This window comes from Aulonocara stuartgranti (assembly GCF_965226115.1).
Source record: "Aulonocara stuartgranti genome assembly, chromosome: 18".
Taxonomy (NCBI): domain Eukaryota; kingdom Metazoa; phylum Chordata; class Actinopteri; order Cichliformes; family Cichlidae; genus Aulonocara; species Aulonocara stuartgranti.
Window position 1 is genome coordinate 10,536,366 of NC_138954.1, and position 25,586 is coordinate 10,561,951.

General features: G+C 39.6%; 1 protein-coding gene across 1 annotated transcript; it reads left to right on the top strand.

The window, feature by feature from the left end:
• Nucleotides 1–1,857: 1,857 nt before the first annotated feature.
• On the top strand, nucleotides 1,858–25,154 carry gipc2 (GIPC PDZ domain containing family, member 2). Its single transcript, XM_082513852.1, has 6 exons — nucleotides 1,858–2,516; nucleotides 17,991–18,176; nucleotides 21,965–22,145; nucleotides 22,551–22,663; nucleotides 22,826–22,907; nucleotides 24,057–25,154. The coding sequence occupies exons 1-6, from the start codon at nucleotides 2,241–2,243 to the stop codon at nucleotides 24,206–24,208; spliced, it is 990 nt and encodes a 329-aa protein (XP_082369978.1). The 5' UTR covers nucleotides 1,858–2,240; the 3' UTR covers nucleotides 24,209–25,154.
• The last annotated feature ends 432 nt before the right edge of the window (nucleotides 25,155–25,586 follow it).

Sequence of the window (25,586 nt, forward strand, 5' to 3'; positions counted from 1 at the left end):
CCGATCCAGTAATTTACGTCAGTATCGGACCGATACGTAATATCGGATTGGTCCATCTCTAGTAAATATGAGACGAGCCTTTTGTGTTATCTTTGGTCAGCAGTGATTTCTGCTTTGAAACTCTTCCATGGATGCCATTTTTGCCCAGTCTCATTCTTATTGTTGTATCATGAACTCTGACCTGTAGGCAAGTGAGGCCTTCAGGTCTTCAGATGTTGTTCTGGGTTCTTTTGTGACCTCCTTGGTTTGGTGACCTTTTCCAAAATGATAGATGTCAGCATCCGTTTGTGCCCTGAAGCCAAAATGTAGGCCTTGATCAGGCTTGAAAACGCTATAATGGGGCTGAATTAAAACAATTCTGCAAAGGAGAGTTGGCCAAAATTCCTCCAGAGATGTGAAAGACTCATTATCAGTTATTGCAAACTCTTGTTTCCAGTTCTAGGTTCAGGGACAATTGCTTTTTCACACAGGGTCAGGTAGATTTGGATATCTTTTTTTCCTTTAATAAATGAAACCGTCAGTTAAAACTGTATATTCTATTGTAATATAAAAGTAAGTGCTCAGAAATTAAATAAAAAAAGAAAAATACAAATAATTAATAATAAATACTAACATAAGATAAAGAAGCAACAAATACTTATCACAGAAACAATATGCAAGAAACATAAACCTGGATTTCTCTGTAAAACGTTGTATAGAGTTTTAGTTTCTTCTCTTTAGTGTATTGTCCTGTGTTGTGTGACCACTGAAGGACATTTTTCTCCACATTACATGCAAATGTAAACACACTGTTTTGCTTCACAAAGCAGAATGTAAAACCTTCAGCTCTTAGTGTAACCACCATCTGGAGAGCATTGACCTTGGTAGCAGTGAGCTTTCCACAGAAAATAATAGTGTGGTACAGTCCGTGTCACTTTGAAACTCTAGAAGTGGATGTTCAGTGTCAGGGGCTTAAAAAAAGTCCAAAGAAACAAAGCAAAACTGAAAACGCTGCTAATACTCCAACTCGTTGCAGATGATTACATTCAGAGAAATACTTAAAATGAGCAAACATTACCTTTTTCGCTATTTAGAGAGCAAATAAAAACAAGCAGACACTTTTTAAGTCACAACAGTGTCCCTGCATCATCAGGTTAACAGTTTGAACTTTTGCTGTATTTCAGTTAGTGTCTTTTAAATCTGCATCACTGATTTGTGTCATGAAATTACCTCTGCATCTTCAACGAAAGTCTTATTAGGCTTTTACTGACAGAACAGCCTTTATGTGAGTGCACTGTAATATCATGACATCAACAACACTGGACATAAAGCCTGTTTTTATTCTATCCTGTACTGTCGTCAGTAGAAAAGTTAGGAAAATACAACATTTGAAGACAATGTCAGAAAATAATACTAAAACACGCTATTTTTCATTTCGAATTCATCCAACATAAAGACACTGGATAAACCTCCAGGAGACCTCCACTAGAGGTCAGCTTCATTGTGCCGTCAGGTAGGAGCTGTAATAATAACATGATTACTTGCTAAATTTGGCACGTTGCTTTTTTTTTGTGTATAAATATTGGCATTTTCTAAACAAGAAAAATCACGTGATTGCCCTCATGATTAAAGTAATGGTTCCCTCCTTTTTTACAGTTCCTCTGTGACAAAGTAATGCTACCTTTAAACATATTTCTCTGAGAAAATGTGACAAAAACGCACATTTAGAGCGGGGTTTCAGTCATATTTGGGCACGTTTGGAAAGTTTTAGTATTAGACTTACTGTTTTGGTTTGAGTAAAGTCTTGGTAAAGGCTGAATAATTGAAAAAAGTGACGCTCCTCCCTGTGCTGCCGTACAGGTGCACCAGGGATCCTTCCCTCCCTCTTGAGCCCTGGTTCGTCCCACTGCGCCTGCGTCCCAGGGCATGCTGATAGGCATACAGAGCAGCTATTGTTAGCCGAGGACCGAGCAGCGGCGGCAGGTTGTATCAGGGCTTATCCAACTCACCCCCCTACCTGTTGAATATTTACACGGTTTATTTGCAAGCGAGGGCCGAGTCGCTATCGAAGAACAAAGTTAAAGAAGTGGCCAGCTGAGGAGAGGAAGAGTGGTGGAAGGAATGAAGAAAGGCTTTTAGGGAAGGAGGAAGCAAATAAAGGAGAACACGAACTCAACAGGTTAGCTACTTCAATGTTATAGCAGAGGCTCGGATTTTTTCATCCCACATCGAAAAAGATAACCCGAAATAAGAAAAAAAAAATGCCGTTGGGACCATGGAAGAAGAAAAACAAGTCAACAAAGGAGCATTTGGTGGAAAACGAAGTTGTCAGCGGCGGGCACACAGGTGCGGGGAGCTTGAGTAAATCCGCGGTGAATGGAGCGGGGCTCCCGGCGCCACCTGCCAACCTGCGGCCCAAACTGGTCTTCCACACGCAGCTGGCGCACGGAAGTCCCACCGGCAGGATCGAGGGATTTGGCAATGTCAAGGAGTTGTACGCGAAGATAGCAGAGGTGTTTAATATAACTCCACCTGAGGTAAGATCTCACCTGTTGTCACAGGAAGGGTGGGGGGTGTCAGTGATTTAGCGCTGCGTTTAGGTGTTGAAGCTGGATTTTACAGGGAGTACGTGAAGTATGCTAGCACACTTGGTAGATGTTTAGGAAAACACGAATGTTTTGCCCTTTAAACCTGACAGGTAATTTAACTTAAATACTTGGGAAGGTTCAAAGGAAATCACTGATCCAATATTTCAGAAAGTTAAGAAATTAGGGGAAAAAGTACTTTTCAAATTTTTTAAAAAGTGTAGCTGAACTTTTTCAAGGTTTATGCTATGAGCCCCTGAAAATGGTTTACATATACACAACAGTAGTGTAAATGCAGGACTTTGTTGGCAGGAAGTATTTAGGAATAAATAGTACTTTGAGTTACGGAAATGATCTTTCTTCCAGCTCACGATGTCGTAAATGTGTGACAAACAAAACACACTTGACATGATTATCAGAACATATAACATTTAAAAAACAAAGAAGAAAACCAAAATAGATGGACACAAATACAGTCCCAGACATGTCAACAAGACATATAAAATCAAAATAAACCATATGAGGAATGACACAATATCAAAACCATAGAAACTTATTTCCAAACTCCTATTTCTATGTCAAGACTGACTTATTTTCTCAACTATTCACATCACCAGTGTATATAATCCAGTAGATTACTAGTTTTTTGTTGTTTTACAATTACAGTGACTTCCTCTTCAGAATAAGGACTTTCCCCTTCCACTCTTAAAGATCTCACTGCTTCTTTCAGGTTGGGCTAAACACTTTTTATAAGTGGCTTTTCTGAGAGTGTAATTGCGTTGTGGCCATTAAAAGTCTATGATTGCCTCATGTTTGTAAAGACACACCCTGCTCACTCTAGTGTACTACTCTGTACACCTTAAACCCTGTAAAACCATGGGTGCTACATGCAGTCACTGGATGCCTTACAAATGAACATGCATCTATTTTTAGATGCTGTTTTATTGCGGTAAAACACGAAAGCTCTCAAGACAAAAGTGTGTTCTACGTCCTCCTCTGAAGTTGTACAGTTTAAGCTCTGGTTTTAAAAGGAAAGCGTTAGTGGCATTTGTGTCTTTTGTTTACCTGACGGGTAAAGTGCATAACATCCATCATGTCGTTAAACCGAAATCACCTGCCAGGACGTCTTGGGTTCTGGCTTTCAGCCTGATGCTATTTGAATATGTTAACACCCAACTCGATGGGTGTAGCGTCTGAGTCTGAAAAGGGAATCCTGTGTGGAAGTGCATTAGTACCCAGCAGGGTGCGACTCAAAGACTCACGGTTCTACAGAAGTCTATGGAGAACCGTTCTTGGCTCCTTTTCCCATTGTTCTTATTAAAAAGAATTTCCCAGTGATTTTTTTTTTTTCAATCACTAGTTTTTGATATTAGGCCTTCTGGCATTGGAAATACACAGATATTTACTCCTAAAAGCCTGCAGGGCAAGGGGGAATACATCCAGAAGCTGGAATAAAAATTTCAGGAACATATTTTCAGAGCGGACCCTGAAGTCCTACGATTTTGCTCATTTTCTTCCTCTCCTGCCTCTATATAAAGGAAGTTGAAACACAGCTTCCTACAAATGGAGTAGTGACCGTTTTGATAGTGTAGGTGTCAGGTGATGGGTTTTATTACGCAGCGTGAAGCTTTTTTATATGAGGTGAAATATTGAAATACTGAAAACCTTCAGCTCAAGCTTCACAAGCCAGTCGGTGACGTAACAGTGGCTACATACATCTCTTGCAGCATCAGTGTGGCAGACCTTAAACCAGATCTGACCCACAGATCATCTCAAGCTGGGCGTCCACGTCTTAGAAGGAAAAAAAAAAAATCCTGTTCATTATTTTTGGTTCCAGTGTAATGAAAGGCTAATTTAAATATTCACTTAGCATTTGGGTGGTTTTTAGAGGTACGACTATACGATATTATCACAACACTTAACTCACGATAAGCTATTATTGCGATTTATCACCTTTTTTTGCCTGCAGATTCTGCCCATAAAGGTAAACTTTATCAGTATTCATTTTATCTAATAACAAAGTCCTCAGTCTTTCTCTCACTTCAGTCAGTTTTATTGCTGACAAACTGAACTGTTTGTATTACAGTCTAGTCCAGCTTAACTGAATACAACCATCTGGGGACAACAGTACAGTTCTAGCTATTCTGAACCATGCAATTTGTAAAAACTATGCAGCTCCTTCAGGAACTGAAGAATTTGAAACTAAACTAACTAAAAAAAAAAAAAGTTTTACGTTAAATTAAAAAGTGTTAAATTGAAATAAGATAAAACACATTGTCTTAAATTAAAATAAGTCAAATATCCTGTTGTTTGCTGCCCTAAAAAGTTTTCTTCCAGCATGAGGAGAAAGTGTGAAGCCTATATGAGCTTTGTTCAAATGTAACAATTATTGGATAAGCAATAAAGTGCTGATCAAGAAAGAACAAGTATGAGACCATAAGTCTGTTGTTTGCCTTTCCATTAAAAAAAACAAACTTTTCTTCAGGGTTGTATTTTAATAACTGGTACCTTTAAAATGGCTTCAAAATTGGCATGCAACAAGGAGTGCAAAGTAGACTGAAATTGCATTTCTTCTAGCTCAGCACAGACATAACAAACACTGCATGTCAACATTGTAGGCGGAACTTATGATATGGGAGTATATGCACATCTTTGTACTGAAGAATAGGAATTAAAGTCAAACATGGTGGAAAAAAGTTTAAAAGTGATAAACTAGTGAGTGCAAACCAACTCATTTTAAGCTCCAGTTTAAAATTCACGCTGACAGAAACGCGCTCCTTCCTCCTTCAGAGGATGATGCATGGCGACATGAAGCTGTATCGAGACAGATTACGTTACACAACAATTACAACCACCTCATTCAACAGGCGCGCAGTAACTGGAAAGGAATTTGTTTCAGTAGCATTGGTATACAGTGAATCACGTCATGTGTAGATATACTCCTGATAATGGCGTGCCGCTCCTCTGAAACTCTGACTTGATGGAATAAAACTATCTTTAATTAATCTTAATCCCTCAGTTTTTGTGTCTAAATGGCATTTGTCCCGTCACGTTCATGAATGACCCTCGGTGAGGAATCTCCTGCCTCTGTTTGAACTTGTCTCATTACAACAACTGCCTCACAGCACGTTCAGAGACTGAACTCTCACTGCGCTTAAGTACCAGCCTCAAACCTGCTCCTCTGTGACTTGTTTTATGACCACGTAAAGGGTGACGAGAGAAAACCTGCACTACAGGGATCACCGGAGATTCACATTGACGCTAGTTTATTTAGATTGCTGTCACACTGAGAGATAAAGAGTTATTTCCTGCTAATGCCTCAATGCTTGCCTAGCAGGTAGCACAGGAAAAAAAATTACTCAATGTCAACATACTAAGTTATGCCGTTAAGCAGTTATCTCACATTGATAGCAGCCATGAGTGTTTTTAAGTACTCATTAACCATTTCTCTTTTACTGTAAAAGAATATAAAGAAAGCCAGTACATTTCTTTTCTGGCTTTTTATTTACAAAATGTCTTATCAATCAGACCTGTGACATTTAAATGGAGACAGAGCGAGGGAGTTAGATGTGATAATGTTTCATGGACTCCACGGCTTTTACCACAGGAAGTCCCTCGTGTCCGGCTCAGTGGGCACAGCCTCAAATCTAAGCAGATAAATTGTCCCAGAGGACCCAGGGAAGCAGCCTCCTCCTTCCGTAAACACCACCAAACCTTGTTGCACTGCAGTCTGAACGTGGCTGGTAACAGGATCAGCAAAAGACAGCAGTAATGCTAATTTAAAGCCAAAAAAGTTTTGCTTTACAGGAGCAAAGTAAGAATGTCAGACAATATTATTCAGTATGGTTGCTGTATAATATCTTATTTTGTTGCATTTGCCCGAATTATCCATCCATTCGTTCTCTTCCGCTTATCCTTATCAGTGTTGCGGGGGGCTGGAGCCTATCCCAGCTACCATAGGGTGATAGGCGCGGTACACGCTGGCTAACACAGAGTGAAGGACAACCATCCATACTCACATTCACATCTATGGGGAATTTAGAAAAGCCCTGATTCAACTAATTTGCCCAAATTATCATTAATGTTTTTCCTTGTGACATCAAAGTGTTTTGTCTGTAAATTACCCACAAATCTCCCCCTCAACAAACAAAGATTTTAAAAAAAGGCCATTACTGCTAAAGTCTAACTGATTTTTTTTTCTCCAACGTTTCCAAGATTTAACAAAAAAAAAATCATGTATTATTTCACCTTTGTTTAGCTCTCTATTAAATTAACAGTGACATCTTTTATCTGGGAGTGTACACTCTGAATACGGCGTAATCGTAACCTTAATACATTTTATTTATATACCATGTTTAGTATTTTATTTTATGCATTTCTAAAGCACACAGCAGACAGGACGTTTTACTGTTCAATATCAGCTAGTCAGTGTTCTCTGATGGAGATCTACAAAAGGGGATGACACTTAGAGAAGTCTAAGACCGGTTTATGTAATTGTTTTCTGAAATGTAACGGAGCTTGTTGTCACCCCACCCAAATGGATGATATAACCAACAGGTTTTATGTTTTAGTCTTCAGCTTTAATTAACGTTGACCTATTGTGTTAGCTTGATATTTTATTTTCTGGACGGTGCTAGAGTAGCTTCGCATGAGTTACAGTTTACAATAAGCCCCACAGGTCCTTTAGCCATTAAAATGACAGATTTTTCAGTTTTGACAATGATCTGTATGCAATGCTTGGCTGGTTTTCTCCACTAAAATAAAGCTCTCTCAAACCTATACCTGTGACTTTTGACCAGAGAATCCAAAATATTGTAATAGAGCCGTTTATCACTGGGACTGATGATTTAACCGGGAGAGTTTTGTGCTTGAGCTTTGAGTGAATGAACATTTTCTGTGAGGAAAAATAAAATGATTTTGCAGTTTTCAGTCCAGTTTTATCTGGAAGTACTTGAAGGTAGTGGCAGCGAGGTGTATTTCTCTGCCAGAAAGAGCTGTTTCATGCCGCTTTAAGAGATGTGAGCATTTCCTGAAGAGTACATCAAGAGGCTGTGAGATTTTAGGTATTGCTAAACTGTCAAATGCAGTTGGCACTCAAAACCGACTATCAGCCGTTATTGGATGTGCCATCTGGTTTAGCTGTCATAAAGACCTTTGGATCTTTGGATTTCATATCAACATAACATTTTTTGCTTTTTTGAAAGGCGTAGTCTTATGTTTTTATAAGCCACTAAATAGTTACATGTTTGTTTTTTAAAGGTTAAAATATGAGCGAGTCAAGTCGTGTTTTCAGGTAATTTTTAGGGTAATTGTGTTGCTTAAAGTTTTGGACATCAGAATGTTTTTTGAGTTGTCACAGCTGTGCAGCTAGTTCGATTCATTTTATACTCTTTCTTTTATGTTTATTCAGTTACGTTTTGGCTAAACTGTTAAATCGAATCTATATTTTTATACTTTAAAGTCAACCATCCTTGTAAATGAAGTTATGGAGGACTAAATAATGTAAGCTGATTTATTTGGAGCTGCACAGACTGTGGTTGTTTGTAAACCAGTCGCTCTGTGAGGTTACATGAGATCTTGGCTCAACCAGATACAAATTATGTCATGAACAGTATGAACAGTGGTGTTGTCTTCCTTGTTGTGCCTATAATAGGTTACACATTTCTTTCCAAGAAACGGTTGCATTAAGGCATGTCTCAGTTCACTCTGAGCCTCTGTTGTTGTGCTTTTAATTGGAAGCTGGGTCATTTTATGGAAAATCATTCAGCGTTTCCCACCTGACCCACTCAAAATCAGCTGATTCCTCCCCCCTCTTGTACAATAACTTGACTATATGTTACAAAGCCATGCAAAATTTTGCCATCACACTTTGAATATTTGCAGTCATTTTTTTAGCCCACATGAATCGTTACATACAGGAGATGGCTACGTGAAATTTTCAGGATTGTAAAACGGATTTAAACTCTGTTAAAAACCTGCAACAAAATCAGTTTTATATCCTGTTTTCATGACATTGTGATCAAAAGCAAAAAAAAAAATCAGTTTTTGCTTTTGTAAAACTGCTTGAAACTAAACTAAACCACAACTTTGTACAACTTGAGTAAACAGAATCTCAAATTTTTCTTCAAGAGTCTTTTTTTATTATATTTTTTACCACAGTACAGACTATAAACCAAGATAAGAAAACAGTTTAAACACACATCTCAAACCTGCCCCACCCTACTCTTAAGCCGTTTTCACACCTATGTTTACTCTGGTCCAAAATTGTTTTGATGAGTTTGTAAACTTGTGCATTTTTCTCCTGGTTTGGTTTGTTTTCACGCAGAGAAAAATCTAAGTTGACTATGAGCAAACCAAAATGCATCACTACAAACCACGTGAGGATGTTCAGGCCGCTCATTGGCCAGATGATTCTGGGACGGGAGCAACAAAAGTAAATTCAGGGAGAAGGTGACGTGTTCTGGACTATTAGACAACGCTGAGAATTTACGTTCCTTTCACGGCTTGTGCAGACTTTTTAATATCTTTAGCATCTTCCTGCATTCAGAGTACAAACAATACAGGACATTTTTAGCCCAAACTTGTACCGTAAACCTGGTATTTTAGTTCGAATCGGATCACGTTCACACCAAACATGAACCACTCTGAAGTTCGTTTGGAACCACACCGAGACCACTCACTCCAAAGGGTCTCGTGTGGTTGTTTTGGTCCAAACCTGAGTGCGTTAACTGTGTTTACACCTACACGAACAAACCGCACCAAGAGGGAAAATTGATTAGTTCGATTTAATTGGAACTAGAGTACCAGATCAAAGATCTAAACGTAATGATCTATATGTTCTCTCAGTGGTAAATAAAAATAAGTGGCAATTTCGGCAATTTCGGCAATTTTCGTGGCAATTTCGTCACATACCTCTAGTACCCTAATTGGTGTTTTCTCTGGTAAATTATCAGAAACAGGATGACACATTAAGGGTACCACTGCTTGTTTCTGTTCCTCTGCATCGCAGACATGAAACTTGTGCAGTTTGGTTGTTGTACAGCTGATTCTGAGTGGGTCAGGTGACAGGCATTCACTGAACTTTCATCTATGGCTTTTGCTGAACGAAGTCATATTGTCCAAGTCACATTCACATTCATGTCTGAGGAATAACTTTGTTACTTTTTTATCTCACACTAAAGCCGAGAATCAGTAACTTGATCTAGAAAGCAAAGAGCAGAGGAAGATTAAAAAACAAACAAACTGGAATCGAAATAAAAAATGGCTAAACGCATACTAAAGCAAACGCTTTATGATGACTAAGATAAGTGTGCATGCGTGTTATGAGCCACAAATGATACACCAATATGATATTACAATCTTGACGTGCTCGTTCAGCTCAGGTCAAAGTCTGTTTATTGGACTTACACCCGCAGTGAGTTACAGCCTCAGGTGTGGCCCTGTGACGTTGCTTCTTGTCCACCTGATGAGCAGAAAGCACTCAGCCATTTGCCTGTAGTTTGAATATCTGGGCTACGGTCGTGCGAAATGGACGTATGCCTTGTTGTTTTTGTTTTCCTCCAGGTAGTTCACAGCCAGACGTTTCTTAATCTGGTGCTGCTGGTGGAGGGTAGTGGTGGTGTAGTAGGGGAATTAGGTGAAACAATCTTATTTGATTGGGCTTGAGTCTGTTGTTTGGGTTACTAGGCTCCAGCACTCACTTCCTGGAGGTCGTAAAAAACAAGCCAAGTCAGGATAAACAGCAGTTCAGGTTGCCCAGTTGTAGACTGTTTGTCCCATATTAAAATGACATGGATTAGAATGCTTAGTAGGTCTTTTATTCATGCATAAAAGTCCTTCTTCTTCTTCTTTGTTTTTTTTTTTTAATCGAATTGTGAGAAATAATGCAGACCTGTTACCTCAACAGTATGCAAACCAACCAAACCTGCATACAGGAAATGAGGAATGAGTGCTTTTTGAAGTGAACATGTTTCCCTATCAGTGCTTTTTTTTTTTTTTTAACTCTTATCTAAAATCTTTAACTTATTTCTGCCACTCAATGTTATAAATAGGGTGATCGCAGGCCCTTTACTATGAAGCAAGCTCAACATAGCCAGGTTATCTTTTCTTTATCTGTGTTCATTTACCCTGGCATTATCAGTCAGGCTGAGTACTCACACGAATGTGGTTATCAGTTCAATAAGTCAGTGATTTTTTTTTTCTTTTTTTTTTTTCCCAGCTGAATGACAGATTATTCTGAGATGATCAAACTGTAAATCATGTGAGGAGAATAAACAAAAATATGGGCTGAAAAACAACAGAGCTCGCATAAGATGAGATAAGATGAGCTTTACTGACAAACTACTACTTGAATGAAAGGGTGAGTAAAACATCAACAAAGCAGAATCAAAAAGTGACGTGTGCTTAAAGTGTTTATGTCACTAAAGACTGGATAGAGCTGCTGTACTAATAAAGTCTAACCCCAGAAAGGAAAGTCCACAAATACAATTTACCAGTATCGGAGCTCTGTCACTAAGACACAGGAGGATCGGATTAATTACAGTAAATTTGTGTTTATGTGAGTGCCAGACAGTTTGGGGCTTATTTTTAAAGGTCTGTGGGTAAAGAATCCAAATGTGGGCTTAGTTACAAGTTTATTATAAGGTCAGCTTGTTCAAATAGTTAATATTGAGGCTTATAGAATAATAACATTTAAACTTGTTGCAGAAGACAGGAAAAGTGCACAAAATATGTTGTTTTTGTTGTTGTTGTTTTTTTAAGAATCTCTATTACTTATCAATTCAGACCTTTTTACTGTCCGGAGGTCTGAGGCATTTCTCAGGAATGCTCGCGCTGTTTTCCAAAGAACTGTCTGGTAAGCAAGCAGCAGTTTTGCATGTGTTGCCCTCTTATCTCTGCACCAAGTTACTATGAAGATGTATGCTGATAAAGCAAGAGAGCGCACAGAAAGCGAATGAGATTCAACGACTTTGAGCTGCCAATGAGGACGCAGTATGCTGTTGATTGACTTATAGTAAATGCACTAGTGGGTTACCTAGGCAACCAGAGGTTTTTAACGTCAGAAAGTGGCCAGCGGTCGTCCGACTGCAATAGTAATAATCATTTATATTGTTTGATTAGCTTTAGTTTATAGAAATCAAAACAGGTGAGTCGCACAAGAAGAAATGTGCCAACACAGTGCAGTTTATGAGCAATGCCAAGATTTAGGTTGGATTTATTGGGACCAATCTTGGCATTAGACGCCACACAAATACACTCTTCGCCTCACATCTGATCCTTGTAAGTACATTGTGAAAGTACAATATTTATACAGTAGTTGGCCACTTGGATCCTGGCCATCAGATCTGCCACTTGTTTTTATGAAGCTTATAATGATCATTATTTAGCTAAGTCTTTTCAGCAGGGATTAATTTAAGGCTTTGTTTTTTTTTTATTTGGGTAACTTATTCACAGCTGGTGGGTTATTTCCCCAAAGTTTATTTTTTAACCTTCATAACGATCAATCCTCTTGAGCTGAAACTGTTATCGGGACGTCCCAGTGGGATCAGTATTATAAGAGCGACCTGGCCAAGTTAAACACCCCCAGCTTTGCTTTCTAATAACATGCATTTAAATGATCCTGCAACACGATTCCAGGGAACATGAGCTTACTGGTAATAGTGGTTCATTACACATGTGATAAGCAAATTAGCAGGAACTCTTGTCTGTGTGCTCATCGCATGCCCGCAAGAAACAAGCTAACGAGGAGTGCGACGCTGCAGAAACAGACCCCAGGTGTGTGCTCACTCTTCACTGGACCACAGCTTGTTTTTAAGCGACTTAAGTGGTTGTTTACCAGCTGTGGTGGAGTTGTTGTCACGGCAACTTCATTTTTCCATCGGCATCTCTGGAGGAACCGCGTGGAGACAAAAACAGCCACGGGTGAAAAGAAAACTAGTTTTCGTTATCATCTATGATGGGTGTGGTGGTGCACCAGAGGAGAGTTTAACCTCAGGTTGTTTAACAGCCTGAGCTCTCTGAAGCAGTGGATTAAAAAAAAAACAAAAAAAAAAAACACATCCAGGTATCTGTGGACTGTTTCTCATCAATTATTCTTCACCAATAAACCAGCTAAACTTGGCTTAATTTCAACTAATACAGCTTATTCTCAGGAAATTAGAGACACTTAAATGGAAACTTACTGTCCAGGTTTCACATCAAGCTAAGAATGTGTTTCAACATCAATGAACCGTCTTCCTCAAAGTTAATCTTTAACCTGGGAGGTAAACATGATTTATTTTCAGTGCACTTTCACACTGTATAAAAATCGAATCTGTTTTCCGTCCAGAGCAGGGCTGTCAGACGTGTTGACTGAAAGCTGGACGCTCCAAAGTGGCACACTAAGATGGTTTTATAAATGTGGAAGCTGCAGTTGGGTCACAGTAACCTGACGGTTTTCAGTAGAATGTACTAATACTCCCAGTCAGGTGATGTTAGCATTGCTACACAGATGTGAATATGAATGGAAGAATTTCTTTAAAAGCCATTTCAAGCTAGGCACCAGTTTAACTCTGCTTGAGCAGGTGATCGTATTCCCCAAGGCTGAGTTTGAGTCCAAACCCTTTGCTGCACGTCTTCCTCCCCCACTTTCCTGTCCTTCTCTATCAAATAAAGGCAGTGTTTAAGATAGCCAAGGCTGCTCATCTGTTTTGTAAATGAAATGTTCCTTAAAAGAACATTTACATCTATTTGTTTACATTAAAATAAACCTACGTTACCCGTCCATCCCCATGAACTAATGCCAGTTTAAGTATTCTAGTCAGCACATGCTTTTAAAGAGGGACCTATCCTGCTTTTCTTTATTTTCTGTCATGTGTGTGGTGTCAAAGTGGCGGATGGTTATATTTAAATTATGAGGCCAGTGTATTTAAAGTAATATCTGTGAGGCAAAACATCAGGGATCAGATTACTGTAAAAAGCAGGTCTAATATTGTGAGGTTGGCCCGACTGTTGGGACGTGGACAGCAAGGGTGAAAATAAGTTCAATTAATGTGACATATGCAGGTAAAATAAACAACTGATGTTGTGAATTGGGACAACAGAAAAAAGAGAAGTGATGATACCAAATGTTAGCTTTCCATACTTATTAGTTTGCTAATAATAATAATAATAATAATTCTCTGGAGACTTTGGTGGTTTTTCCAGCCTTTTCTCAGAAGTTATTTATTTTATTTTACTTTTTCAAATCACTTTATCTATAAAACTACTTAAGGTATGTCATCCAAAACTTAAATGGACTTCAGCAATCTGAAAAGAAAGAGTAGCTGAAGTTCAACATCGAATCCTGAGAACTTGAATTTACTTGGAAATTGAAGACCTGTAGAAAGAACTAGTTTAAAGATGGTAGAAGTAGTCGAAGTATTTTCATTCAAGTTCATTGTGGTATTTAAAAAAAACATCTTCAATTTGACTTTTCTGGAAAGATTTGGTGTTTGCTTGTAAGATATCCAAAATGTGTGATGGTGTCCAGCCTAAAGTATCCCCCAGTAGAGTGTTGTGATGGGGGATCCAAAGACCATTAATCCAAATATATGTTGAAAACAATTGAATATATGAAGCTAAGATTTCCCACACTCAATAGATATGTTCAGACTTTGTAGCATAATATTTTTATGCTAATCTGAGGCAGTTGAGCAAAAAACTGGTGCTGATTTGACTCAGAATGACCCATCTGCCCTCTCCACTCTGGACCACACGATCAGGGCTGGATTGTTTGTCAGCCGGGATCAGAAAGATCATGTTTCAGTTAATTAAAAACAGGCTTTTCATAATAAACTATGCTTTTTCTGCACCACCTTTCCAAAATCACCCCTCCCTCAGCCTTCATCCTGAAGAGTCTCACATCCGCAGTTAGGTAAATGATTACACAGGCCTAAATGCTGATGGATGTGGTTTCCTGCTGGAAAACAGCCACACCACAATACACAGAGCTTAGCTCAGCATTCCCAGTTAAGCCCTAAAAATGCAAAAAAGTAACAGCAGAAGATGGAAAGTGTAAAAAAAAAAACACAGCAGCTTATGAAGGCGTTACGTATGAGTGAGATCCCACTTTGAGCTTGATGCTTCCTCTGTAATCTTTCTGACCCTCGGCTCTGCCGTTAAAAGACTAGAGGCTAGCTGAAGAGGCTGTAAATTGGCAGCGGTTCAGTTGCCAAAGAAACAGGTTTCCTAAGCTTTGAGTCAATACTGCTTCAATGCCGGGGTATACTTCAGAGGCAGGTGCAATTAGGGGCTCTATTTTTCTAGACTTACCTTCTATATATATATTTTTAAAAGCGAGGATAATAGATCTGATTCATACAGTCTAGATGTGGAGAACAAAAGGTGGAAATTGTTATTTTCTCATTTCAGCTGCTCTCTTTCTCTGTTAATAGCCGGTTAGTCACACGTCTATTTCCATCTATATTAAAGTGGTTTTATTATGCATATTTCCATGCTTTTATTCCTGGACTCTACAAGAGTAGCTTTTGTTTTGTTTTTTTTAAACAAAAATTATAGCTTAATGATTGTTTTAAAAAAAAAAAAAGAAAAAAGAAGAGATACAAACTAGATACAGATGTCAATGGTTCAGGGTTTTAAATATGTATGAGTAGTTTGACTTTTCAGCTTCTGTGTGATTTTATGCAGACGTTGGTTGAAAATGCCTGTGGTAGGTATATGTATATATTTGTTACTCTTTATCTTTATCGGAATGTCAACAATTTAGACTTTTGAGTGCAGATAATTTATTTAAAAGCAAAAGTCAGTAGAGAAAACGAGTATATCGTATGTTATCGTATATCAACTGAAATGTTTTCTTACACAAACTACCTGCATTATATTACCACAAAGAATTGATCCGCGACACAGTTTTGTCTCTAAATTGTAACTTAAATCTGATTCGGTGAGTTTTTAATCCTCTTGTTAAGGACACATGACTAGCTTTGTCTTGGATGATGCTGAGCAGATTGCAGCGCCTCTCTTTTGACTTGCCCTTTTTCCATGTGGTTATCGGGGCTTTGGTGAGCGTGGCAAAGGCCGTGGGAGGTGTAGTATCTGTTCTTGTGAGTCAGGGCGTCAGAGTAGAGGCTGTGCGAGAGCGCGTGATGCTGCTCATCGCAAAGTAGCGACACTCGCAGCGTCAGCAGGCGGCCCAGCAGGAGGAGAGGAGTGCTGAGAGCTGCCTGCCTCTAACAGAAGCAGCTTAATGCAGGCGGCAGCCTCGGTAATCGGGCGTAGGCGTTTGCTGCCAGTCCTCCCACCCATGCGGGGGTAACACCCTGGCCTGGGCTGGGTGGGGGGGTTTAAAAAAAAAAAAAAGCTGTCAATTACAGTTTTTCTCAAATGTTAAAACACAAAAGCCAATCCTGTAACCCAAATGACCAGTAGTCTAAACACATTTACTAAATGTAGCCACCATATTCCAGTGCCATAAACACATGTCACATGAAGACACAAGTCACAAAACACAACCCTCTGTACTCATAAATCTAAACACATTTTTCCTTGCTAAAACACATGTTGCAAAACAACTCTGCTCATATTCTCAAATGAAAGCCCATGTGATGCAAAATGCTTGCCACAGTCACCAATCTTTGAACACAGGGAACACACCTGGCGTCATTCACTACACACAATGACTCAAAATTGAAGACACTTGTTGCTAATGCTGTACCCACATGTAAAAGCAAGTTCAGAGTGCACAGTATGCTGAAGATTCCAAACAAGCACAATGGATGAAGGCAGAGTCAGGGGAAGAGGCATTTGATGCAGAGGAGGGAGAAGAGCTGGCCCTGGAAGAAGAGGAGCAGGCCAATGAGGAAGAGGAGTTCAAATGAGAGGAGGAAGAGGAGCGACCAACGAGGAAGAGGAGAAGGCCAACATGGGAGAGGAGAAGGTCCAGGAGGGAGAGCAAGACAACCTCGCACCATCATTACGGACGAGATGCGAGCAACAGCTCAGCGACATGATGCCGCACAGTGATTGTGGTGTGTGTGTGGTGTGAATAACGTAAATAAAAAAACTTCACACCCTGTTCATGTTTTCAAGATTACTGTTATGTGCAATAGATTCTGTTTTTGCATTGAGTTGTGTTACAGTAGTGTACGTACATGCAGGATTTTCTATAGATTTATACTACTCATATGAAACTCACAAATCTAAATGCCTAATCCTCTGCAGAGATCTACGACGATCCGTTACTGTATAGTTTCTAAAATATGCATTGGCAGTTATGAAACAAAGAACCTTCTCACAAATTGAGCATTGTGTTTTCAATTGTTTTGCTGTAGTGTGTAATGCTGTGTATAGTGTTTACAGTTTTGACAGCTTCGAGCTGCTCTCTTGGTGTGGGAGTTTGAGTTTTGCAGTGGGAAGGTGTGGTTGTGTTTATGTAGCTTTAGAGAAGGGTGTTGTGTTTGGACATTGGGGGACCTGGTGGTAACGTTTGTGACATGTGTTTTAGCATTTGAGAAAAACTGTAAGCTACAGTACACCCATCGCCTCCCCTTCTCCTGTACTTCTACTTTTTCTCTCTGCCTTCTCCTCCACTGGCCTCCCTCCATTATAATCAAATTCTTTTATAGTCTGGTAACCCAAGGCAACCAAAAGAGGCCGCGTCAGCCAATGCGTGTGTGAATAGCACTTGTCGGTACACAGGAGGACAAAGAGGCCCAAACAAGGTCAGCCTCACTGCCAGTGACTGATTGGTGCACTAAGGTCATCCTGCAGATAAATCTGTACGAAACATTCCCGATCTGCAAGTCAGCCTCTGAATCCTGGATCATTTTCTCTTGCAAAGCTGATCCCGCAGTCGAAGAATGATGCACCACTTTAATATGAGCGCTGGTAATAAATCTGGATAAAAGCAGAACTTAGCTCCAGCTTAAATGTCTGTGTAGGTGAGTCAGAGCAGGATAAATGATTCACAAGCACTGGACTCTTCCTCCTGGGTCTCACTGTCCAGCTTCTGTCTGAAGAGGAGTTAAATCAGGCTCCTTCTGGTCTATCATGTTTCTGGTGATCGTGTTGCCCTTCTTTCTGTCCTGGTGAGGTGTGAAGCTACACAGGAGTAAAGGTCATTTCCCCCATTTGCTTCAAACACGATTTAAAATGCAGCTCGGACTATCACCGATTTCACCGTGGGGTGGCAGAGGGCATAACCGCATAACTTAGCAGCTGCTATGAACACAGAGCTCCCTGATGACTTCTGCATTTAGCACAGTGACACAGCTCAGTCATCTACACTCCAGCAACTTTGATTTTGGAGTTCAGCTCAATTTTCATGCTGTGATTAAAAACAGAAATAATTTTTTCAAATAATTTTTAATTATACGAGATGCAGACTTGGATGGACCTCATCTCACATGTGACATATTAATGATGTTCCTGCTTCTTTTCTGTCTACAGATCCTCTTCTGCACTCTCAACACACACAAGATAGACATGGATAAGCTGTTGGGGGGGCAGATCGGCCTCGAGGATTTTATCTTCGCCCACGTTAGAGGGTTAAAAAAAGAGGTAGAAGTCTATAAATCGGAAGATGCTCTGGGCCTCACAATCACAGACAACGGAGCCGGCTACGCTTTCATTAAGGTAAGAAGAAGGAGCAGAGCTCCTCACAGTGAATGCATCACAATCTACCTTTAATTTGCATTGATGTGGAGTTATGTAATGTGATTAGTTAATACAAGGCTAGAAGAACGTCATCTGTTTCCCCTACATATACAGTGTGTTTGTGCAGCTCATTTCACACTGCACAAGCTTTCTCAGTAAAATATTAAGCAGTGAAAAATAATTAAGTTTATCCTCTGCAAATATTATGTTTGCCGGGTACTTTGTGACAATAATAAATGATTAATATATTGAGGTGCTTCTTCAGTGAGTCTCTCGTCCGGCTTCACCATTTCGGACTGCAGCTGTTTGCTCTGTGCACAAGAACCAGATCTCCACCTGCTGCAGGGTCCGGTTTGAGTGAGACTCCAGCTCACAGTCGACCTCCAAAGCAGGTGGAGGACTACTGTTCCCAGCAGCAGTCCAAGATGGTGGAGTTGGAGCAGCTAATTAAGCTCAAGGACCGCTACAAGAGTAGTCACAGGAGGGGAAGTGCCAGGGCTAGCTGGTTAGCAGCTACTGAATTTTCAAAATAAGAGAAAGGAGCCTGGCATGTATGATCTTTCTCTGATGGATTTATTTGGAAAATCCAAATTTGGAAGGAGCTTTTCTCTACTAATAAAACTAGTCGTACTAATGCATGTAGGGTCGCCAACTTGTGGGATTGGGTCACACCTGACTGATTATAGCGTCGTCCTGTGTCTCAAAACGCAAAAAGAAGTGACAATGCCTTTATCCAGCTAATCCCAAATGACCACTCTGTCAAACACACCCAACCTTGTAAAAAGGCACCACAGTTTGGTCAGCAGCCTGACTAGGATTCTCAAATATAAATTTCTTCCCAGTAGCATGCTTGGACCAGTGTTATTTGGAATAATAACGGCAGACTGACGACGACCTGGTTGACAACCAGAAACCAGGATAGACGTATCTGCTTCCTCAGAAACTGATTCCAACCTGCCAGCATTACAGCAGGGCAGACTACCTGCACACACGATAGACCAGTACACACTAACCACTGATTGTATGGATTTGTTCTTTTGTTTTGTTTTTGTAACCTGCACTGGTGTATTTTCACTGTGTGATACCACGTGTACCAATACGTTGGCGGCTCTATGAACATTTATCTTGCTCATTATACTGTGAGCAAGATAAATGTTCAAAGAACGTGTGCATAAACCCTTAAATAAACATGTTGATTATTTTTGTAATGAACCTGTAAATCATCTTGGAACAGTTGATTTCCACAAAAAGAAAAAAAAAAAAACAGCACACGAACATGTGCAACCCAAACAGCAAGTATTATACTGAACAGTGATGATGACATACACGCTCTCAGCTTTACCCACTTAAATAACACACGCTCATAATATATAAAGTAAACAGTAAAGTTAAATAACCTGAGAGCTGCGTGTTCATGTCACATGGATGTAAGTGCTGACTGGCGCAGGTTCCTGCTTTGAGTCTCACTGTCCACATGCATGCTTCGTATTGTCGTCTACTCTCTTCCCACTACATGTCATGTCTTTTTTCACTCTTTGATTCAAATACATGTGAAGAAATAATCTTAAAATATAAATTATTGCTCAAAAGTTCAGGATCACCCAGAAAATTTCATGTTGCTAATATTTAAAAAAACAAAACAAAACATACTTTCACTCATCAAATGAGTTTCAAATAAGACGAGGAATGTAGTCAAGACATTGACTTTTGCTTAATGGTGATTTAGCTCATATCATTCTAACAAGCTGTGAGCAGAGTTGAGAACCGGGATGGGAATCCAATTCATAGAAGTGGATCCAAGTTGTCTGAGCTCTTGGAAACATATGCCTCCGAGCTAGCAATCCCTTTCACCAGTGCTGGCATGTTTTACTGACAAATGATGTCAAACTCAAATCAGTGGAGGTTTTTCACATCGAGGTCGTCTGCAAACCATCGTTTTTTTTCTCTGCTTCTATCCTGTGTTCACTTTTCTTATTGATTCTGAAAACCTGTGCAGACTTGACTAAAATAATTTGGACACAATCACCTGGCCTCTGCATTAAAGCCATTGGAGCTCCATTGGAGCCAGTTTCCTCCTACAACAGGGCAATGACACAAAGAACAGCTCCAGTCGAGCGGCATCCACAGTTTATGGTTTGCAAAGTTCACAGTGATAACCTTCCTTGTTAAAAAAAAATTCCCTTTTAGTACTAACCCCTCCAAATTATCATATTTTCCAGACTGAACTGACAGACCATTTAAGCACTCCTCCATCATAGTCTTTATTTACTCGGTTTTCACCTTCCTGTGTCCTTTGCCCACATGAACCATTCCTTAAAAACCAGCCAGCATGCTGGAGGCATCTCTTCCACCACTGGCGGTGACACTGATGTTTTGCAGGTACCATTTAATGAAGCTGCCAGCTGATTTATTTCTCAACCTATAGACTTGTGGATGTGCATGTCGTCTTGGTCAGTTTGGCCTCCCACTCCTGCTTCTATTCTGGTCGGAGTCAGTCGGTGCTGTACTGTGAGACCAGGAGTACATACAGAATAACATCGGTTCATTAGAACAAGAATACTCTGGGATAGATTGGTTTTTATTTGGTTCTGGGTGTGCATCAGAAATGACATCTTTATTTATTTTTACTGAGGTGTCAAAATTCATCATTAAGGGCACTAGGGAAAAGATTTATTAGGCATGACACGTTTTAATAAAATGGAAAATAAGGCTTATTAACCCTCTGAGGTTTAAGTCTTCATTGATAATGAACACTAACTGTAATCCAGTATTTATATTTTTTCCCAAAAAGTTGTTTTTCTGCAAAAAAAAAAAAAAAAAAAAAAAAAAAAAAAAATATATATATATATATATATATATATATATATATATATATATATATATATATATATATATATATATATATATATATATATATATATATATATATGCACACACACAAAAAATTAACGAGATGAAGAAAACGTAACATAAATATGCTAAATATATAAAAGTTGACTAAATGTTCTGTTAATGTGAAGCTAAGCGCATAAATAGCAACACATACATTTGAATCAGAGAGATCATATTTCGGTCTCTTGTATAATAATATCATAAAGTCTCGGCCTGCTCACATGTGCCATCATGTGATGCTGCAACAGCATTGCATCCTGATGACCTGACTGTGTTTAACACTACAGCCTGTGGGCCAGTGAGGTGATGCCGTTGTAAGTTGAGTGATCTTTAATTAAGTCGGATTTAACTTGCTGGACTTTTTCATTATTAATCTGTATGGAAATTGAATGATTTAAGCTTCTCTCGGTTTCTTATTTCACATCCTTAACGAGTTGTGATCTCTTGTGAGGATCACTTGTCTACCCCTGATGCTTGTTTTATAGCTCTGTGTGAAACGTATGGAGGGAAGAGGCTCTAAGAGTAGTTTTATGATTCTGATTCACCACCACCTGAACCCACAGCATGACCTCCTCTAAAAAAACCCTCAGACCCTGGTTATACTGACATTCAAGGATTATTCTGGATCTTACTCTTTTAATTAAAAATGGAAGAAAGTGACCTTTGTTGCTCTTCGGATTTCCACAGAAGTATGTATAATTTAAACATCCACAGGCTCACAAACAGCGGATAATACCGGTCTGATCCACATGCACTAGTGTTGCTTTCAAATAAAAAACCAAACCCTCAAACATCAGCTTTCCGTGTAGCTTTTATGCCATCCTGTAATTACATCACTTTTGTTTCCTTTTTTCTGTGCTCTCTGTATGTGGCAGCGTATCAAAGACGGCAGCGTTGCAGACAATGTGAAGGTGATCTGTGTTGGCGACCATATAGAGTGCATTAATGGGCAAAATATCGTCGGGACGCGGCACTACGAGGTCGCACGCATGCTTAAAGACCTGCCCAAAGACAAGCCGTTCACCCTGAAACTGGTCGAGCCCATGAAGGCTTTCGGTAAGTAAGAAGCAGCATCGACTCAGAAGCTTCAGCACATTAAACAACTGATACACATGGTAAAGAGACCGCGGGCCAACTTTGAGGAGTATACAAGTACACTTTCTCTCTTGGACAAGTTGTCATATGTGTTTGAGTTTAGGTTGTTTCAGTGTCATGTCACAATCCTGTCAAAACAAGGTGCGGCCTATGAAAGATCTCCTTTTACCTACGTTTTGACACCAGGCTCATGTCGCTGATAACTTCATAATGCAGTCACGTTTAAACACTGCAGCGTGGGCTCTGCATTCCTTTCAGGGAAATAAACAGTTTACAAAATCAAACCTGTTTTACCAGGTTTACAAGTTCAGAACAACACACACGCACACCGTGTCTTTTACTTAATATTGTCTTCTCTATTCACAGATATGCTTGAACCCCGGTCAAAGGGCGCCAAACCTGCCGGTGAAAATAAGATCGGCACAGGGAGGGGGACTCTGAGACTCCGCTCCAAAGGTCCGGCTACCGTAGAGGATGAGGTGCGTTTCTCTCGAGGAAATAAGTGTTTATTTTGAATTAATGTCCAAATCTGCATGAAACAAAGGCACTGTTGTCAGGTGTCCTTGTACAAGGGCTGGGTAGAGTAGTGAACGTAATACGGAGCTCGGGGATTAACGCTTTGAGTCGTGTGTTTGTGCTAGCCGACAGAATTTGAGGAGAAGGCCGTGAAGAAAGTCGATGACCTTCTGGAGAGCTACATGGGCATCAGAGACACTGAACTTGGTAAGGATTGTCTAATTTAAAGTTTTATTTTTCCCCCTACTACTACTACTCTGCTGGCCTGTCAAGAATAAAGGGTCATAAAAAAATAAATCCCCAAAATAAATGTTAAGCCGGGTATCATACTGCACCCACTGTTCGCCCTGGGTCTTTATCAGTTCATCAGTCTAAGGTCCTCATATTCTGCAAGATTATAGCAGGAAGCTGTGAAATTCCATCATACCTGTAGTTCCTTTGGGATTACAGGCCTCAATCTGATCAGCTGATGAAGGTTTTGTATTTCCAAGAGTGTAGTGCAAAGGACAATTTAAAGAAGACATACCAAAAAAAAACATCTATTTCACTTAAAAACATCAGCAAGAAAATTAGACTTGTTCTAAAGTATTAATATTTAAACAAACAAATAGTTAAAAGTTAATATCCAGCTGTGGCTGAAGTACTCAGGTTTCACTGTGTGTCCACTCTGACAGTTACTGCATGACACACAAACCCCAGAGACAAAAAACAAACAAACAACAAAACAAAGAAATTTATTGTGCTTGTTCGCCGGCTGAGGCTGAAGAAGCAGGAATGTGGGATTTAAACCGAGGCGACATTTTATTAGCAGATAGTAGAATGCATAGGGAATGCTGAGCCACCAAATCACACAGTAAGATGCTGTCCCAGATTCAGAACGTGCTGGAAAATCTTCTCACTCTCTTATTTATAAACTCCTGGACTCTTATTTACAACACTTCCCGGTACCAGATTTTTAAGAACATGCTAAGAAATATATTTCCCCTGAATGATGAGCTGGTGTTGATGTTTCTAAACAAGAAAATTCATAAATGGAGATTTGGGGTTCAACCAGTTCTCTGTTGCAGTTTTATAACTGCTGCTTTCATACAAATTTCAAGATGTCAGTCAGGCAGTTTGAATTCTTGATGGCAGAGTTGGGAACACATCTAGGGAAGCCGAATAATAATTACAGAGCATCAGCATAAATATTTGCACACGTTCGGTGTGTAAAGGCCTTAAATGCAATAGATGGATTTCATTTAAAAAAGGAAATAAAATATTTCCAGTTTGCGTAATGCCTGAATTCATCTTCTTAAGAGCTCTCGTAGAGGATTCTCAGTCTCGACGCTCATTTATCTCCTCCTCTCTCTCCAGCTGCTACGATGGTCGAGGTCGGACGCGACAAGAAAAACCCGGATGAATTCGCCATGGCGTTAGACGAGACCCTCGGAGACTTCGCCTTTCCCGACGAGTTCGTCTTTGATGTCTGGGGCGCCATAGGAGACGCCAGGGATGGAAGACTTTAAATTTGCAGCTGCCTCCTCCCTCGTCGCATATTCCACAAACACACACCCCAAAATCTTCATAATCTCCGAAGTCAACTGGACAAACTTTAAATAGCACCACCCAGGAGGGGGGGTGGATGCAGTGTCCCGCCCTCTCTTTGTTCTTAGGTGTAGCTTTGCTCTCTGCCAAGGCGTCTTTAAAAGTCAGGTTTAGCGCATCAGCACTTCTTTTGTGTAATTGTGTAACAATTACACAAAAGAAGTGGACCCACCTCCGGCCTGCTGACATTCCAGATGTTGTGTAAACCTCAGCGATAGAACAGCTGCAGTTTGAAGCTCACGATGCATTTAAGTGTCGTCCTGCAGGGGTCTGTTAAATGGTACATGCACAACCTTAAATTTTAGAGTTTGATCATGTTTTATAGTAGCTGTGTGATTTTTGAATGTTCAGATGTATTGCACAGCTTTTTATAGGCTTATTTTTATATGTGGAGGTGCTGCTGATTTTTACAGCAGCAGCATTGTGTACTTATCAGTCATAGTGATTGTAGCAATACTCCTCTCTCTCCAGAAACCTGTTAAATCGTTTAAATGATAGAAGTTGCCCTTACGACACATCTCGAGCAATACAGAGAGGACTTTTTACTTGGAACGCCTTTTGATGACGACACACATTCCTCATATTTCTTTTTCTCGTCTTCTGTTAGGTCTGTTCAGCGTTTCTTTCCCCCTGTAATTTATTTTATAATAGAAAAACCAGATGCTGTAAGACTTTCAAAGATGTGGCTCGACATGAAGGCCACGTCCAGATCAACTTCAGTCTGCAGTCTTAAATAAATGCACTTGTATTAATGTAACTGCACCGGCTGTCAAAGTGAATTTAAATACAGACTGATTACCGTCATATTCTGATGTTAACTATAAGGGATCACTTTTGTTGCATAGACAATAAAATTTTTACTGTTAATGTGACTGCTGTGTCATGAATGCATCTGGCTCCAGACTTGGTTGTGCATCTTCCTCTGAATATTTGCAGTTCATTGTAGCTGGTAATGTTTGAAAAGGCTTATTTGTATTTTGTAGGTTTTTTTTTAGTTTAGTTTCAGTTTTAGTCTTATTAGTTTAGATTTACAGGGTGTTTCTCAGGGGTAGGATTTGGGTAAAATCTGAATATTATGCTTCGTCACACAGGTAGTGTGGACAAATGTTATCAAGCTGAAAAAGGCTAAAACTTTAAGGACATTTCTCTTTTTTTTTTATATTTTAGTTTTCCACATTCAAAAACTTGTGTGGGTTAGTTTTAAGATTATTTAGTCACACCTAGTTCAGTTTATCCTTTTTTTTTTTTTTTTTAAACCAGGAGGCCGAAGCCTATCAAAGAGGAGTACAGCCTACCAAG